The sequence below is a fragment of the Rousettus aegyptiacus genome, unplaced genomic scaffold (assembly GCF_014176215.1).
Source record: "Rousettus aegyptiacus isolate mRouAeg1 unplaced genomic scaffold, mRouAeg1.p scaffold_m13_p_4, whole genome shotgun sequence".
Lineage (NCBI taxonomy): Eukaryota > Metazoa > Chordata > Mammalia > Chiroptera > Pteropodidae > Rousettus > Rousettus aegyptiacus.
In genome coordinates this window covers 112,556,171-112,576,430 of record NW_023416307.1, presented here as the reverse complement: position 1 = coordinate 112,576,430, position 20,260 = coordinate 112,556,171, and the positions used below count along the sequence as shown (strand labels likewise).

Here is a 20,260-nt window from a genome sequence, read left to right as displayed (position 1 = left end):
GTTCCAATAAAACTTTAGTTATTAAAAAAGGAAGTGGGCTGGGTTTGGTCTATGATTAAATATGTTAGGAAATATTAACAACATAGATGAGTTTCTCACTGCCTACTTTACGTACCTCCCCAAGTGAGCCTCATACTATCCTCCTCCCATTAAAATAAATATCCCAAAATTACATGGACAAAGCCTGGAGACATGCATATGGCTTTTATTCAAAGGCAGGTTAGAGAAAATCAAGGAAAGATAAATTAGAAATAAGCCCTAAGGAATATGGTACCATCCTGCTATTGTTTCTAAGTGATGCAGCCACTTCTAGGGGGAAGATGAAGGCTACTTCTCAGCCAGAGATCAGTACTCTTAAGCATATATCATAAATAAACGGGATTCCCTGTCCATCAAGGCTGAGTGTCATTTCAGAGGTAAGCCTAAAAGCCACACATTTTTCAATCCTTATTCCCATATGAAATACAAGGTACCTAACCTTATAACATTGGTGCACTGACTTTAGTCACCTCACCTGCTTCACCTTTGGGTTCTGGTACTGCCAGCAGAAAGTCAATGTTTTCGAAATTTGATTTTATTATGAAATAATATGGAATTAACTCCCAATAGCCATTTCTTGAACAGCCTTAACTTTATCACAACAGGTACATCTTAGTATATAAGCCTATAGCAGGAAGGAAAACTACTTCTTTACTTATCTCTCTGTAACAAAGAATAACTTAGAAATACTATCCTAGACAGATACTTTTATTGAAATGTGTTATTTCTTTTTCAAAGGGAGAAAAAACTCACTAAACCACACCCACATCCTCTCTTTCACCCACACATTCACAAATGCAAACAAGATAATCAAAAGACATATGCTTACTTCTTTCAAATGTAGTTTATGGTCAGTGCCTACTTCTCTGGTAGAAACAGCAACAGGATACTTTAAAGATGATTTATCAGCTTCTAGCAATGGGCTCTGAGTACCCTTACAATGTGCATTTTCAATTTTTGCACAAGTAGGCTGCTCATATTCTTTCTTATCTGGGTTTGAATTCAACTCATATTCATGCTTTTGCCTCAACTCTTCATAGGCATCATCAGTGGTCAACCCTAAGGCTTTGTTGACTGTGTCTGTCAGGGATGCATCAGAATGGCGTGCATTTGCTAGTGTTTCGGATAGCCAATTAAATAGCCTATGGATGTCAGCAACGCCAGAGTTAGAGGTATCCTGCTGCTGCTGTCTTGAGTCGGCATCATGCCCAAGTGAGACAAGAGGTTGTGAAGACTCTAAAGAAAAAAGAGAAATCAAAGTCATCTCTAAGTTTGGAAGGCCAGCATTGAATAACTAAATAAATATAACATACCTAAGACATTTATGGGCAGAAATTCAATGAAACCACTGACTTGGACTTTACAAGTACATCCATCCCTTACTTTACAAATATGACTGGTTCTAAAATTTTGCACAAAGATCAAAATTCCTGTTAAAGATTTACATAACTTGAAAAATCTATTAAAGGAGAAATGAGCACAAACATCAAGTTGATAATATATATACTAACTGTACTGTAGTTACCTTAAAATCTACCACCAAAATCCCAAAGTCAACCAGGTGCTTGTCAACAGATAAAATATCTGCACTTGCTATTTTGCAAAACGTTAGAAGGGTATGCAGATTACATTAAAATCTACTAAAAAGGAAAAAGAAACCCATGACTTAATTTGATTTCTATCTCCTTTATACTTATTACAATTTGTCCTTAAGATAAAGGCTCACATTCTTATCATCTCAGCCTTATCTCAAAATGACTGGATTACTTACATTCATAACAAAGCCTGGATTTTAGAGTTATGAAATCATCCTGAATAAACATACATTAAACTTGCATTAAGAGCAGAAAGCACTATGAGAAAAAACATGTTAGGACATGGCTTCAAGCAGGTATAAATCTGGGTAATCTGCACAATAATATATTTAAAAACTTACAGACTGAATACACATTCAGAAAGTCATGTGCTCTAATGCTGAAAGAGGGTAAGACATGAGTAGATGTCAGGTAGGGTATAATGTACCACAGCAAAAAAAAACAAATCAAACAATATTGTATATTCTATACGATTCTAATTATATGTAATTACACAGCAGGCAAAACTAATCTATGGAGACAGAACACAAAGTAGTAGTGGGGTGAGATTACAAAGGAGCACAAGGCAATTTTGGGGGGTAAAAAAATGTTCTAATTTTGGAGTGGTGGTAACATAGCTATCAAAACTCATCAAACAGTGAACTTAAAATGGGTACACTGTATATAAACCACATCTCAAAAAAACTGATGCTAAATGGGGTAGGGAGGATAGGAGGTTACCTCTTATAAAATAAGTGGCTTCACCACCAAATCAAGATCAAAGTATTTTAGAAATTAGAACCCGACCTTTAAATCCCTACATTTAGAAATCAGAAATAAAGTGTACAAAATGACTAGAAAGAAATGCAAGTGAGGAACATCTAGAAATCCAAGTCTGATCATTACTAGCTCTAGTTTAATCTATTGGCCCCTTCTCCCCTACCCCATTTTTCCTTTGGTCTATTACAATTTGCATGGATTTCCCATCATTTTAACTATGAATAAAGCCTGCTTTTCACCCCCAAATATTTTTTTCGCATGTACAATATTAGTCAATTATCAGATACAACAGCATCAAAATTTAAGTGTCTTGGCTATTATGTGCTTAGTGCTAGGAAATACAGTTGAGTTTAGGAACAATGCTTTGTATCAGTCAGAACTGAGTTCAATCATTGATTAGTAAACTACATATCTTTAGATAAAGTTATTTAACTTCTCTGAGATGATTTTCTCATCTGTAAATTAAGGATAATTATGTCTAGCACTCATGAACTAAATGAGTCCATGTATCTAAAGCCTCTAGCACATAGTAAGTACTTAACTTTCAAGACACATGTCAGCAGTATAAAACTGTATGGATCAGAAAGTGTCAACAGGTTCAGCACAGAGCAGAAATCCAGCATAAGCTAAAGGAAATGAAAACCATCAAGGGGCATAACAGCCAGAAAGCTAAGAAGGGTTCTGAACTGCAGAGATAAGAGGTTTGAGGGAAATTAGAGATGCTTCAAGAAAAAAGAGAGAAGTAAAAGGACAATTCATGACATTCTTAAAGAGAGATGAGCCTTAACTAAGGAGCAGTGTTAAGGAAGAGTGGGAAACATGGCTACAAAGGCTGGATGTGGCCAATCTATAACAAAGACTTAAAAGGTGAATTCAGAAGCTGAGATTTGTAGCAAATTACCAAAGCAATATTGAGAAGAACATGATATTAAAATAACTGAGAGAAGACAGGAGGCCATCATAGATAAGAACACAGACAGGGATGAAAATACTGAAAAGAAAAGGTAAAGAAAAAAACTCTGAAAATTATTGAAAAGAACAGCAATGTCAAATAATACTTTCTGCTCTGATGCAAACACTATCTCTGCTGTCCAATACAGTGCTATAGCTGGTATAAGATAAGAAATACACTTTTATTTCATTTTAGTTAAACTTCCTGTACTATCCAATATGGCAGCCACTAGTCACATGTTATTGAAGATCTGCCATAATAAATAAGAACTGTAAAAGCAGCACATAATGTAGATTGTTCCATCAAAGGTCCCTAGATACAAAGGAACATATTTCATGCTTATGGAATAGCAGTGTGGAGACCTTAAAAATCTAATGAAAAACTGTTTTAAATTACTTGCAACATTAAGAAACATATTTAATTTTTAAATGAAAAATTAGAGAGATTACTACCCATTTCTTTTTCTATCAACTAAAACAAAAAAGCAAATAAAAATAGGGGAAAAAAAGCCAAATATATTACTGGAATTCTGGGGTGGAAAAAATATGTGCATGTATCTAAGAAATTTAATTTTAAAGCTCAGAAGGTTCCTTTCATCAAGCAACATCCTTAAGAAAAAAACTCAATATTCTATGTTGTACTTTTCCAATTATAAAATAAAAGTAATATAAAAGGATAGGGGGTCGAAATCACAAGGTAAAAGCTGGGCATGCTTTATTTTCTCACATTAGCCTAAGCTACACAATTCAGAAACCTGATGTGCTAGGAAGAGTTGGCAAATAGTTTCTGTAAAGGACCAGAGAATAAATATTTTAGGCTTCATGGGCCTTAGAGTCTCTGCCCCAACTCTGCCATTATAATGTGAAGGCAGCTAGCCATATGTGAATAGGCACGCCTGTATTCCAATATAACTTTCTCTACAAAAACAGGCTGCACTGGCTTTTAGGTTGTAATTTACACACCTCTGTACTAGAAGGACAGAACAACTTTAATGTATTTTTGGTTGATGTTTTTATACTACATAAGAGAAATCTAATATTTTACCTTCATACAGATGGCAATTTTCAGATAAATTACTGGTTTTGACGAGCTTTCTCATATTTTCAGGTAGATCCTCAAGCTTCCTCTTTAAGACAGTTTTGTTTCTTGTATCTTCTGTGTCTGAGTCCCCTCCCACATTTTTTTTCCTACACTGAATTAAATTAATCAGTTCTTTGACTCTATCCTTATCATAATCCAAAGAGTGAGATGACTTCTGCTTTCCAGGTTTAACAGTCTCATCCCTTGAGTTATTTCGTTTTCCAAATTTCTTTTTTGTACCGTTCATTTCTTCTTGGCCTTCATAATCTGAATGTTGACTGAACTGGTGAAGTTTTCTATTGTCTTCAAATAGCTCTTTTAATTTACAAATAGATAACTGATACATCTCAGGCCGAAAAATATAGGTATGCAAACAATCATCAATATGGGATTTATTTTTTGGAGCTGGGTATAAGAATTTTTTATCATCTAATCGCGAATCATACGGAAACATAATAAACTCTCGTTTACCTGAACCAAAACCTCGCTTAAAAAATGCACTTACATACTTTTCAACAACAGAATGAAAATTTATAGGATTTATGTTTTTGAATTCCCTTCGACACTGAATCAAAGCAAATTGTAAAAATTGAGTTATTTTTAATACATCTGGCATGCTCTCATGTCTCTCCTGTGGTGTTGCATTGGTTGAACCTTTTTGTGCTGTAAACAAACAAAAAAGTAAACCATGTTAGCAATCAATAAATTACTCAAATACAGATCTATTGTCAAAGAAATAAAACAACATTCATACATTAATGGTGAACGAAACTAGTATGTACCCTAATACAAGTATGTAATATATGCATAACATATTCATATACTATGAAGTATGAAATATATGAATAGCATGTTTCTAAGTCCAGGGGCCTAAAATAAGCCAATAAGAAACTAAAACGAAAGAGATTGCAGAACATATATTTTTAAAGGGAAAAACAACCCATACATAATATAAGGAGAAATAAAGAATCAGGGCAAAAACGAAGGCCTGTAGCAAAACAGTCCTGCAAATGATAGCAATGTCACTCTTTCCTGTTAAAACTTAACTTTAACTTCACATGAACTCCATAAGGAGATATGCTGGCAATGAGTGGCTACAATTGAGAATCTCATTCTTAATCTTTTAACAGCGAAATCCATTAGTGAGGACTTTACCTTAATAGCACATTAAACTTAGTTGAATAGCAAATTTTCTCTAACATCAGTGTGAAAATATCTTATTAATTTTGAATGGCCTAATATTTAACCCTAGCATATGATACTTTTGTAGTTGCTAAAATTTGAATGTAAAAATTAACTAAGCTAAAAAGTAATCATAATATAAAAACTAGAAAATGAAGCTGTAGTACTGTAACGATTACGATCAACATTTATGTAGTGAAAACAGATTAAAACCCAAATAATTTTCAGAATGGGGAAAAAAAAAATTAAGCCAGGTAATTCAAGCTAATACCTCTTAATACCTCCCATTATTCCCAGAACATGGTAAAAGACAAAATGCTCCGCCAATTATTTGGAAATTTTCAACAAAATGTAGTTATCTACAAGTAACTGGATTTAGATATTCAAGAACTTACAAGTAACTATGCCTCTAGGTTCTTGAAACAGAAACAAAGCGTGTAGAACTCGAGACTTGGCAGTTTGGTGTTCTAAAAAAAAAACACAAAAAACAAAACAAGCCAAATTCATTAACAATGTATTTAAATTGAAAAATTCAAAAAGAATTATAAAAATTAAAGAGATTACCTACCATATGGAGAAACCATTTGATAAGGAGAGAGAAGAAAAAGATATCCTCGGTCTTCCAAAGGTTTAACAAGAACCTGAATTTTTGGAACAGGGAAAAAGTTGAATCTGCTTCATTATTACTGACTGGAAGGTAGAAAGACACAGCTGTTTCTACTAATTACAAAGAAAACAAAAAGATCTTGATCATCTTTAGGAAAAATATCGTTGCTGAATTAATTAAAAACTCTTTCCAAATCTCTAACAGAAATCTAATCAAACAAAAATTTCCTTAGTTTTCATAACTTTAAAGAGAAAACCCCCCTAATTGTGAAACTAGCTTTTTTATTTTTCCTGAAAGCTAAAATATAAGATCAAACTAAAGACTTTTGATATTTTCTTCAGCAATTCAAAAGACATGTTAATGGTGAAGGCTGGATGTTGAAAATATAAGACAAGTAAGACGCAAATGCTACCTTTAAGAGTTTAGGCTAATCTCAATGTAATGTGTTGCTATAATCTAATTCTTTATATATATTAGGAACATCTTTCACATGAAGTTAATTTGCTTTGCCCAGAGATAACTTCAAAGACAAGCAACAGAAGATCCTTGATCTCGAAAGTTTACAATCGGGTAGACAGAGTAACACAACAAGTATCAATAATTAAATAAGATAGAAAAATTCTCAAAAAGACAAAGCAATATGAAGGGAAAAAACACAGTTGCTTTATGGTCAGAAAAGACAATGAAAGTGTACTGGAGGTGAATTTTGCCTCAGAAGTGCCTGAGACTGTGGGAACAATATTTCAATAGAGCAAAGGCAGTTTTAACATTACAGACAATTTGCAGGCATCAGAGTACTGGCAAAAGGGTGAGCACAGACTAGGACAAATGTATAAGACATGTCTAGAAAGAAAGATTCTAAGCTAGATTATAAAAAGACAAGAATGCCAGGTTAGCCAGAAATGCCCTGGAGAGTATACCTTTTTAAACTGGAATGTTTCCCTAAAAAACAAACAAAAAATATTGACAACTCTGGGGAGGAGGGCGGAGAAAACAATGGAATGTGAGGAATTCAGACTCAGTTCAGGAGTTACTGCAATAGTTCATACTATTTTTTTTCTCTTTTTTTCTTTTGAATTAAAGAAAGTGTAAAAAAAGGAAGAACCAAGCATGGGAGGTGAACACAAAAGGTTATCTGGGTTCTGAAAGAAAACTTGTGCTATCTAAATTCGTATTAAACAATTCCAGTAAATAAAGTCTGTGTAAGAACTCATAATTTAAGGGCCAAAAAATATATTAGCAATTTACATTTAATAACACCATTGTTTGAACATTCTAAAGCAAGGTGAATGATGTACCTGAAAATTTTTATTTCAGACTCAGGCATTTTTATCCAAAATGTTTTATATCATATCCCTTTTAACATTTTGCTCAACTCCTGGTTGTCAGAATAGAAAGTTGGAAAGCTCAAATAAGGTTTTCATGTTTTGTGGTCACTGAAAAACAATTAGATTTTAACTTCTCACCCACTCCAAATACCAGGTCTGCAAAATTTCACTGGCTTAGTGGTCTTTATAAAATCCCCTGTCCTCAAAGGGGCCTCAATTTTAAAGGAATCACATCCAGAAACAACACTCAGGCAGACAGATGCCTTAGTAATAACACCTGTGGCTTTAGAGCAAAGAAACAGTTTTGGCCCTCTAGAAAAGGAAACACCTGTGAACTCCATGGTCCTGCTGCCTCTATTTATTATACCTTACTATTTCCTTTCCCCACAGACAATAGTAATTAACCTAGTTATTGATTTTACTACTTGTTTCCACTATTTTGAGTTTTCAATAACATTAAAGAAAAGTAATGTGGTACAAAAATGCATTAAAAATAAAAAGTATTAAGTTCACAATCTTAAATGATCAAGTTTAGGAGGAAATAAACAACCCTAAGTGAGATTCAGCTGAAACAACTGATTCAAACACCTAAAGGCTTCAAACTGAAATGATCAGATGTAATATATAAAACAGGTATGAAATGTTTAAAGAAATAAAATAATTGGCATAACTGAAAACATGTTCACACAAAAATTGGTATATAAATGTTCGCAGCAGCAATATTCCAGCCAAAAAGTGGAAACGACTGATAAACGGACAAATGTGGCATTATCCAAGACAATAAAATATTATTCAGCCATAAAAAGGAATAAAGTACTGATACATGCTACAACATGGATGACCCTTCAAACTATTATGCTAAATAAAAGCAGCCAGAACTAAAGGCCTCATAAATGTATGATTCCACTTATATAAGATGTCCAGAATAGACAGCTTCATAAAAACAGAAGTACATTAGTGGTTGCTAGGCACTAGAGGGAAGAATGCAAAATAAAAGATTAATGGATGAGTATGAGGTTTCTTCTGGGGTGATGAAAATACTCTGGAATTAGATAGTGGTAATGGCTGTACAATATTGTGAATCTATTAAAAATCACTGAATTGTACACTGTAAAATGGCTAAAATGGTGAATCTTATTTCAATAAAATAGAAAGAAAAAACCAAATATAATCTCCACCTCCTAGAACAGTGCCTGACACATAATAGGTACTCAGTATTTCTAAAAGAATTAACAAGAATCTGTTTTAAAAAACAACAAAGCAGATCTCAAAAGGAATGAAATAAAACTTTTAGAAGTCAAAAATATTCTCTGTAAAATTAGCAACTCAATGGATTAAGCAGCAAATTAGACAGACAGAGCTAAAGAGAATTGGTAAACTAGAAAAGAGCTATGATGAAGTTATTCAGAATGCAGCACAGAGAAACAAGTAGGAGAAAACAGAGAAGATAGCAGATATAAATAGCATAAAAATGTCCGACATAGTTCAGTCCTAGAAGATAGTCTAAAGAAATGAAGAAGTATAATGACTAATATTCAGTGAGATGACTAATATTCCTAAAATAAAGATATAAATCCACAGATATAAAAGAATATGTACCAGGCTAAATAAAAAATTTGCACCCAGATATATTTAATGTAACTATAAAACACCAAAGATAAAAGTTTAAAAAGCAACCAGGAAAAAATAAGAGGATCTACAAAGGAATAACAACAGACTAAGAGCTGACCTCTCAACAAAAACAGAAGCCAGAAGAGACTGCAGTATAATCAAAGTGCTAAGAGAAAACAGCAGTCAACCCAGAATTGTGTATCCAAGCTTCCAATAATGAAAGAATATGCATTTTTCTCAAGTACAAAGGTATGGACAAAAACGTCATGACAACAAAGTAGGTTTTAAATCAAGTCTCAATAAATTTCAAATAATCACTACCTATTCTGATTAAAATGGAATTAAATTAGAAAAAACAAAAGGAAATAAGTTTCCTAATTTGGAAATTTAAAAACATACCTCTAAATCATGTGTCAAAACAAAAAAATAGAAGAAACTAAAAAAATATATAGAAGTGAAAGATAATGAAAATATTATGTAATAAAACATGTGGAATGCAACTAAAGCAATACTTGGAACTCAAAATTCACTGACCATCTTTCCAGCTTAGTCAGAAATAACTAAATAAACCTCCTGAAAGTACAAGTTAATAAAACTAACAGCTGACATTAATAACATAGCAAAACAAATACATAACAGAGGGTTGAAACCAAAATTTGGTTCTTCAGACTAATAAAATAGACAAACCTCTGGTGAAAGAGGCCAATTAATGAGAAAGCATAATGAAAATATCATCATCTAAAAATGCTCATCGCAGCTACTAAGACTATAAAATTCTATCCCAATAAATTAAAAAAGAGAAGAAATGAACAAGTTTCTCAAAAACAAAACTATAATATATCCAAGTGGGTCTACCCGACTATAAGAAACTGAGTATTTTAAAATCATTCATAAACAAAAGATAATGCAATTCTGCAGTTAAGTGCTACCCAACATCCAAAAAAATAGATTATTCTAATCATATATACATCCAACCACTGTGAAATAAGGAAAGACTACCTAACTCAATTCTGGGAAACTAGTATAACCCTGATACAAAACTAGACCAGGTCAATACGAGAAAGAAAAATTACAGGTCAGTATCACTCAGCATTACAGATAAAACTCTTAAACAAAACATTTACAGACCTAACTGTGCATTTATTTACACAGGGATAGTTTACTACTGGAAAAAGAGAAATTCCTCTTATTAAGTTTATGAGATAAATACTAAATGTGATGGTTACTTTATGTGTCGACTGGGCCACAAGGTGTCTAATATTTAGTCAAACTTTACTTTGGGTATTTTTGGATGTTTAACATATAAATGGACAGACTAGGTAAAGCAGATTGCTGTCCCCAATGTGGATGAGTCTCATGTAATTAGTTGAAAGTGCTAGAGTAAGAAGAAATTCCTTGTTTCTGCCTGCCTTTGAGCTGAGAAATCTTTTATTGACCCCGCCTTTGGCCTCAAACTGAAACATCAGCCATTCTTCTCTGCAATCACCTCCTCTCTTTCAGCTAAACTGTATGTAACAGCACCCTGAATTAATTTTCCATTCATTTCTGAACCAGTCACAATCTGATACCTGACCTAATCTCTACCTAAATTCAATTACTCAATATCTATTAAACAAGATACAACCTAATAAGTATTTCTTAAATCAATCTCTTATACCATCATTCTTACTTTTCTTATCCAACACATCATCACCCTCTAATAGTTTTCTATCTCATTTCTCTCACCCCTTCAATTCATTCTCTATAGAGTAATCAGAGTAAACAAAACACATATCTGTTCATGTCACACAATCAAAACCACATCCCACTTCCCTTTAAAAACCACTGTTCTTAGGATTAAGTCCAAAGTTCTGAACATTTGAACACTACCTGCATGATATTGCAGGACATAGCCTCCTACACACTTTGTTCACCTCATGTTCTACCACTTTACCCCAACTAGTATAGCAATGGTCCCCAACCTATTTGGCACCAGGGACCGGTGCTCCTATAAGAATCTAATGCCTGATGATCTGAGGTAAAACTGAGGTGGTGATGTTAGCGCTGGGGAGTGGCTGCAAATACATATAAAGCTTCGCTTGTTTGCCCGCTGTTCACCTCCTGCTGTGCTGCTCAGTTCCAAAGAGGTAACAGACCAGTACTGGTCTGTGGCCCGGGTGTTGGGGGCCCCTGTATTATATTGTTCTTTTATTTCTTAACCTCGCAAAGCACATTCTTTTGAATCTTCATATTTGGAACTGTATCTACTAAAATAAACCATGTCTTTCTAACTCCATTTATCACTCTATATAGTCGAGAACAATCTTTTTGTCTCATTCTTTACTAAACTATATATCCTTCATAAAAATATTAGTCAATAAATATGTTTTGACTATCACAGTCACAATTACAAAATACAATAAAGATACTTCATGGGAAAACTGGTCTTTGTAGAATGTATAAGTGTCGTGGGTAAAAACAATACCAAAGGCCATTGTAAAATACTGTTAACTAAATGGGAACAACAAAGACAAAGACCTTGCGGTACTTTCAGAAGCAAAAGTGAACTAAAATATTAGTATGATCACTTATTAACATGTATGTTTCCAAAAGAAATGAAGAACATTTTAAATTTAACTCACAAGTTTTTCTTTCTCTAGTTTTTGCAATAAATTTTCCATGTTACTTCCGATTCTTGTCTTTTCTACAACTTCATAAAGGCTCCAATACATTCCATTCTTCAAAACTGACATAAGAAAACATACATAGTAAATATTCAAATTCAAGTCTGCTTCTTACATATTTGAGTAAAATTAAATGGCTTTACCTTCATTTGGACCTAAGTATGCTTCCTTGTAAAAGAGTGCTAGAGGAATTTTCTGTTTCAGATGATCAATACTCATAACTGTTTCAACATCTAACTTCTCAGGACTGAAAGAAAATTGAAAAAGCTTATTTGCCTTACCTGTATTAACTCTGGCAATATTATCTCTTTATCACCACCCCCCAAAAAATATCTTGCTGTAAGACAAAAAAGCACATTTATTAACATCGTCCTTTATTCTAAAAAGGATGCGATATGAGAAGTCGATACATACAGAGGCAAATAGATAGCCTGGCAGTATAATCAACCTTCCAAGTTTAAGGCAGAAGCTAATTCTATATGCTAATGTTACTAACTACAAAGGATATAAGGCTGTCATTTTATTAAAGATAATTCAAGTATGTAATGTACCTTCAAACATTTATGAAGAACCATAATGTTTACTGTGGTGGTAGCAAAAGATTATTTTAGATTTTTTTATTCCAATATGTTGCACAAGATTGAAAAGAGCTTATAAATTTTAACAAGTCACTATACCGAAACTGTTTCCAACAAAGAACTGATAACTTTTAAGTTTATCATGCTAAAACTGTTAAATAGAAACTATACCTAACCAGGATAAAACTTTATAAAATCACTTTATAGACTTAAATTCACTCAGAAAAAGTTTTATGCCATAAATGTGTATGACTTTCTAGCTCATTCTCAAATCAAGACAAAAACCAGAGGGCTCATTTTGCCAATTAAATTTCTAAGGTAATTGAATCAATCTTTTTAAAAACTAACCAAGATTTATATTTAAGTTCTTATGGACCAAAGTAAAACTTAAATATAATTAAGAAAAGAAGCAAAATAAGAAACTGAACAATTAGCAACCATTAATTGCTATTTTCTTGTAATATACTTACAGTTTGATAGGCAAAAAAGCACGAGTGGCTGACCTCAGAGAAATATAGCACAAAAGCTTTCCTTTATTTAAAAGCTGTCCTTTCCACAAGGTATAGTTAAATTTATCTAAAAAAATAAATGAATAAATAAAAAAAGACAATTCCTGGCAGCTCAGAAACAAATATGTGTTTACTAGAAATAAGGGGAAAAACAACTAGAAACAAGGTTTTGTTGAACAATAAAACAAAAAACTTGGCACTTCTATTCACAGTAGAGTTCAAATATTAAGATTTTTGCTTAAGATAACTTTTCCCCTACAAAATTATTCCAACTGCAAAGAATAAAAAATTTTCTTAACACCTTCATATCAGAAAGCTGAAGAGCTAAGACTATACAGTTACTGTCCTATTATTTCCCCTAAAGAAGACTACACATTAAACCTGATAAACTCAATCCCCTCAATGTCTCATATCTTCTATTCAATCTCTTCATTGTGGAGAAACCTAACCTAAACCTCTGATGAACTTAATACTTTAAAAAGACTGAGTTGTGAACCTTGTTTTATTTTTTACCTTTATCGAAGTGCTAAAACCTTCTTCTGGTCTATTCGCAACAAAAAAAGCTTCTCAAAGACTCTATGCTTTTGCATGACCAAATGTTGGTGCTACATCATAATATGGCCTCACCCTCTTTTTCATGCTTGCAGACTCTCATTCGTTATAAAAACAAAACAAAGCACTGAATTTATTAATTTATTATGTGTACTTACTTTTTCAATTTAGAAAACTAAAGGAAATATAAAAATCTTACCTGTGTTTCTATCTGCATTAAAGCTGTTAGATCTAAAAATAAATTTTTAAAAAGACAAACATTACTGATTACTAACAATATAAAATTTAACTGCTATTTGTAATGGCATACTATACAAAAGAATTAAATCCTCCAAGTAGGAAGAAAAAATTATTTATTACAACAGTTAATAAATCCAAGTCTACCTGGAGAAAAGAATTACTTACTTGACTTAAATTACCACATTTGCCCCAATTTAAGGGAGCTGTTTTTCCCAAAAAAAATTCATCAGGCGAGAATAGAGTCCATTAAAGCAGAGGTCTCCAACGTTTTTGGAACCAGGTACCAGAGCCCCTATGAAAAGCTACTGCCTTATGACCTGAGGTGGAGCTGAGGCTGTGATGTTAGCGCTGGGGAGTGGCTGCAAATACAGATGAAGCTTCGCTTGCTCACCTGCCTTTCATCTCCTGCTCTGTGGTGCGGCACAGTTCCTAATAGGCCACGGACAGATACCAGTCCACGTCCCAGGGATTGGGAACCCCTGCATTAAAGTCTCTGCCAATTATTTTGGTGGTAAGATTTGAAGAAATAGCCTCAATATATTATTTAAATCTACTCATTAACATTCAATAAATATTTACTAAGGTCCTATTATTTACCAAGCATGTTCTAGCTAACTGGATTACAAGGATGAACAAAGCCCTGCCTTCACAGAGTATATAATCTCATGAGGCAAACAGACAACAATCAAAAAGTATCTAGTTAACCAGGTGATGAAGGCTTTAAGTTCTACAGAGTAAAAAGAAAAAGAAACTAATAAGAGTACAGGGATTAAAAAACAAAAATCATAGGTCTCATTGATAAGGTCACCTTTAAGGAGAAATCTAAAGGAAACAGAGGTGTAAATTATGCAGCTAATGGGGAAAGACAGGGAACAGCAAATGCAGAGACCCTGAGGCAAGAGCATTCATAGTGGCAAAGTATAGTAAGTATGTTTAATCAATACTTGCTTTAAACGATGGAATTGAAAAGGAAGCAAAGAAAATTAATGGATAATCATTCCTGGGAGTCATGACCTCATAATCATTAAGTGCTAAGTGTCTTTTGAAGATCGCTGCTGAAAGGCACTATACAACATTTATCAATGAGATCATAAATATAGAGCCACACACATACAAAATGAAAAAACATAACTGTCCATACATTATGTGAATCCATACTTGTGGCTGTGGCTGGTTTCCAAGACTAACAACTGACATAAAAAATGTGCTGGATTTCAAACAAATGAAGACAAAATGATTTGATCTGGAAAACTGATAAAGAGATCAACCTCAAAAATGTATAGTTTTATGAAATGTAGCTTTTAAAAACAGCAGTTATTTCCAAATAGATATCGTACATACTTTGAATATGGATACTCAAAATAAATAGACATTTGACCATATCACCTACATCCCTGTAAGTGTACTTATTTAATTTTGTCAAAACATTTTCTGGAATAACTATATGGGAATACTAAAGGGGAAACTGCTTTGGATTTGTCACCCTACATTAGCACTTATAGGGAACGGTACTCTGTAATCAGAATCACTTGGAAGCTCTTAAAAATTACCAATCCCTAAGCTACTTAATAAACATTTGATATAACTGGTTTGAGGTGAGGCTGGAGCGTCTTTAGTAGGAGCTCCCCATTTCCAGGGCAGGTAGTAAACAAAATTTCACTTTTAAAAACTGCATTTACTCAACTATGCAGACCTTCAGTATTAAGAAAAAAAGGTTAACCAATGAGGTTTAAGTAAATTTTAGTTTGCATCTCCACATAAGTTTGAGTATTTGTCTTACACATTGACCTTTTAAGTCACCATGAACACATATAGCTAATTAATTTCAAAAGAAAAAAAAAAATAAGAAAACCAAGTGTTCCTAACTAGGCAGTGCAAGTTGTGTGATATAATACCATTCTGGATGATGTCCAAACTTAAAAATCTTACCTTGATGAAGGTATAAACTTCGGAGGTTGTATATCATCTTTGTATGTAAAAGACACAACTGCATATGGACACACATGCCTTGGTCTTCTCCTTAGCTCGTCGAAGCCATACTCATAAAAGTAAAACTAAAAATAAGAAAATGACAAATTAACTTCTTTTAGAAGGTAAGTAGTACAGAGTAGAATCTTGTAGTTTGCCTGATTTTTGGGAAATAGAACACTTAAGTGTTATCTCTAAAAGAAAATATCTTTAAGCACTGTTTGTCAATTTAAGTAATTGACAAACTTTATATTCCCTTAGATATAAAATATTCTGCTTCTTCATATGCTAGATGGCAGGATACTAATAGGTATTCCTAAAGTTTACTTCTAAAGAGCTGGGAATGTGCAAAAATTTCTTCACAAAAATGTTACAGATGGAGCCTAAGCTCTCAGGTCAGACTATAATATCCAATTAGATATGAAAAATAAAATACTAAGGACACAATCTCAACCAAACCTACCAATCTGTTGTTCATCATATCTAAAGAAAAACATTCTTCCTTCTAACCACAAAGTAGCAAAAGAGAGGTGGAAGCACAAACACTGGTGACAAAGGTAGCTGACCCTCTTCCTACTACCCATCTACTTCTCCCCTTCACCTATTCAAAGCATCCATTAGATCAGGGTTTTGCGACTTGCAGACTAGTGGTTTTCATTAAAAAGGGTGCCCTGGTTTATAAATAAGACATTGTTGGAAGTCCAGTCTCTTGGGAAACTTGATTTCAATAATGTTGCACTAAAAATGCCAGGATTTTTTTGAAATATCAAGACAGTTTACAAGTTTTGCTAGAAAAGCCAATAATTAATTACTTAACAGTTTTATCTCATATCTACCAATACTACTGTCCAGAAGGTAATCAAATGAGTCATCCCAGGTAACTCTAGAGAATACAATTTTGCTAAAAGCTCTGAACAATAGGTTTTACCCACTGAGATTTTTCAAAAAGGAGAAAGAATAAATTTTATTTATGTAAATAAAGTAAAAATTAAAGAAAGAAATAAAAAATAAAATATTTCTAGGAAAACATCTATTACTTTTCACATACAACCCATCTGGATACATAGTTTTTATACGTTCATTAAAGACAATGACATTAAAGTCAAATATATAAAAACATGACTAAAATTCATCAAATGGTACACTTCTACATGTGTGCAGCTTACTGTGTATGAATTACATCTGAATAAAACTTAAAAATTCTAAGTTTGCATCTTAGAAAAATGTTAAAATACAAAATATCTATCACATCAATAGTACAAAATACAAATGAAAGTATTTCAAGAGCCTTCAACTCTACCTTGAAGATAAGCAATATTTATTAGGCAGGAAATCTTTCTAGGCCAGGAGAAGTCAAGCTTTAAAATGAAGTGAGGTGCATTGAGGGCTGAGATCACATAAAAATCATGCTGGAGGTCACAGTGTATGGGCAGGGTAAGCTAGGCTAAGGAATCTGAATATTATCTGTTTAAGTATGAGGAGCCACTCTGTGTTTCTGAGCTGTCTTGAAAACACTGAATAAACGTCAGTGGAAGGCACTGGAGTATGGCAGTACCATGTAGAAACTAGAGCAGAGGGAACTGAAAGTGAGACATTTTTAAAGGATTTGGTGACAGATATCAGTTCATAACACTAAAATGGATCCAAGTACCCACCTGAGTAAGCTCATAGGCTCTGTAAACCAAAAGTGATGTAACTCTATTGGCATTCTTCGACACGTGACATTCATGCTTTGGTGTTGGGTCCAAAGCACTTTTATTAGATTCCGAACTTTTTACACCCATGGGGTCATATATACTCTTTATTTTACCCTAAAAAGAGAAAAGCTTTTAAGTCCGCCCAACTCTAATTACTATGCATAATTAATATTATAGAATACTTCTTTGAATATAAATCACCTGTAACATTTTTTCTCTTTAATAACTGGTAATAATGTAACACACATCTTTTTACCAATATTAAAGAAAAAGTTAGCCATGAAAAAAATTGGTTAAATTTGTTTAATAACAAGGAAATAAAACTTTATTAACATTCTTCTCTAGCCTAAATGACATTACCAAATTACTCTCCGTTCTTCCTTCTTTTCTTTGGAAAGGAAAGCTAACTATAAAGTACAGTAAGCTGAGATCAAAGACAGTAAACCACTTTTAAAAGTATCTTTACATACTAAACGCACTCATGCAAGCGCTGCTTTAATTTAATCAAACTCTGAAAGACAGTTGACTAAAATCCAAATCAAATGCTGTCTTTGGCAAGAAATGTAAAAGTTGAAATTACCTTCATTATTTTAAAAATAACAACATCGCCCACTGCCCCAGCTTCCAAAGGATTAGCTTGTAATAAATCAGCATACCTAGAAAGATAGACACCTAGTAAAGAGCAAAAAAAAAAAATATATTGAATTTTAATTTGAATAGACATGAATACAAAAAAATTCAAATATTTAATGTAATGATAAGAGATAAACAGTATGACACCTTTAAAAAATGTAATGACAGTAAAGATAGCTGATACGTAACCAAAGCAAAAATAAAACCAGAAATAACATGAAACTAATCAAAATCACTAGTACTAGACTAAGAACAACAAAAAGAAAATTTTGGATCAACATGGAGCATGCAAAATCAGAAACAAAAGATAAAACTGGTTTTACACTGCAGAACCTAAAATTAGTCTCCTTTTCAGGGAACATGACAATTCATACATGAGTTATAAGGACTGCAGCAAAATTAGAGAATATATTTTTAAATGACAACTTAACAGTAGGTAAATGAAAAAAGGAAAAAGATTACCCATTGAAGGACTGCCAAGAATTGTAATTTTGGACTGGCCCACCTGTAATCCTTTTTCACATATGCTTTGAACCTAAATAAACAAAACACTTTATCTTGCAATCGTTATACATTAAAAGTGTAAAAAAGATCATTTGTAACTTTGTTCTCATAAAATCTAATATGCTTTGAACCTAAATAAACAAAACACTTTATCTTGCAATCATTATACATTAAAAGTGTAAAAAAGATCATTTGTAACTTTGTTCTCATAAAATCTAATATGCTTTCAACCTAAACAAAACACTTCATCTTGCAATCATAATACATTAAAAGTGTGAAAAGTTCATTTGTAAATTTTTCATAAAATCTAAGTTTCTAAACTATGTATTTCCTACATCACAGAAATTTCATATATGCCAGTTTATAACAAAACATCAATGTGAAACTGGCTTATGTTTCCAATGTAACCATAGCTAGAATCCACTTTTGTTTATGCTAGCTATGACTGATATTCAGATTCATGTCACTCATATATACGCATCCCCTTTTAGAGAAAATGAGAACTGGCACAATAATAAAATAGTAAGTAACTCCACCTAAAATTCTTCGATTAAAGGAGAAAAAGTAGTTCCCGGCACATACAAACAATATAGATTAAAATAGATTATCTTATTTTAATCAAGGGAAAATTATTCATTATCAAGCATATTCTAAGGAAAGAAAATAGGTTCATTTGATCAGAAAACATAGGAGCACATTTGAAAAACAAATCACAAAACAATGAAATACCTTAGTCCCATTAGATCATTTCTTCTACTTACACATCAAGAAAATTAGTTTATTATCAAGTGTGCTGTTGAATAATACCAAAATTAGTATCTTACCATGGAAACATCCCCATATTGTTCTTTATAAAATGGGATCACTTACCTGATACCGATCAACCATCAGAAATGCATAGGATTCTGAAAGTTCTTTATCTAAACGACCATCAAATTTCAGTTCTCTTCGCTTTTCTGTAAACTAAATGAAATTAAATCTGTAACAACTCCACAGCATGTGATTACATTTTTCCAGCTAAGAGTTTCAAGAATTTTATTTCTAAGACATTCCAAATCTACCAAAGTAGAAATTACCTTCTCTCCCTGAAATTTCTGTGCTTCTATTTTTGACCCGTTATAACTGGCTCTTTACCTTTACGGTATAGTCAAATAGCATCTATTGTATAACAACTTTAACTAAATTTCTACTAAAATTTTACCACTCCAACTCTCCCATAGATTAAGTTCATTTTTTACTTATCTTTGGATCCTTCATTTTACTTAACATGGTTCACTGTATAGAACAGGTGGTTTAATAAATCTCTATTGAATGACCAACATCTAGACTATAAATTCAATTAGGACAAGGAAAAACGTTTTGTTTCTTTATAACTGTATTCTCAATGCCAAGTACATACATGTTTCAGGATAAAAGAGTGTCTTGGTCTAAGTAGATCTGAACTATAAGTCACCCTAAACTGCTGGCTTTTGTTTTCAAATACAAGCTGTTAGATATATTCAAAATATGGAGCCCATATTTAATAGATTTATATGTAGCATTCAGATTATTATTGATCTTTAAATATAATTAGAGATTAAATTTCCATGTAAAGTTAAGAAATAATCTCTATCATACCATGAAACCACATCAAACTACCAGTTTTAATTTCCTGTGGGAGCCAATAACATTTATCCACTTTAGGGATCCTTTCAAAGTTAAATTCTGGTAGCACTGGATTAATCAACTTATGAAAGAACAAAATTAATAGTATTTCATGTATA

General features: G+C 32.8%; 1 protein-coding gene across 8 annotated transcripts in view; it reads right to left on the bottom strand.

Annotated features, from left to right (window-relative positions):
* Positions 1–20,260, bottom strand: part of TASOR (transcription activation suppressor) — a 42,582-nt gene that overhangs the window by 13,362 nt on the left and 8,960 nt on the right. For all 8 annotated transcript variants that reach the window (XM_016131585.2, XM_016131581.2, XM_016131587.2 and 5 more), the window contains exons 3-15: positions 19,368–19,460; positions 18,456–18,528; positions 17,941–18,032; positions 17,319–17,474; positions 15,625–15,749; positions 13,655–13,686; positions 12,865–12,970; positions 11,960–12,063; positions 11,775–11,878; positions 6,176–6,248; positions 6,003–6,074; positions 4,390–5,088; positions 869–1,275 (exon numbers count right to left, since the gene is read on the bottom strand). In XM_016131585.2, the coding sequence (XP_015987071.1) occupies positions 869–1,275; positions 4,390–5,088; positions 6,003–6,074; positions 6,176–6,248; positions 11,775–11,878; positions 11,960–12,063; positions 12,865–12,970; positions 13,655–13,686; positions 15,625–15,749; positions 17,319–17,474; positions 17,941–18,032; positions 18,456–18,528; positions 19,368–19,460 (2,136 nt within the window). The remainder of the gene's footprint in view (positions 1–868; positions 1,276–4,389; positions 5,089–6,002; positions 6,075–6,175; positions 6,249–11,774; positions 11,879–11,959; positions 12,064–12,864; positions 12,971–13,654; positions 13,687–15,624; positions 15,750–17,318; positions 17,475–17,940; positions 18,033–18,455; positions 18,529–19,367; positions 19,461–20,260) is intronic.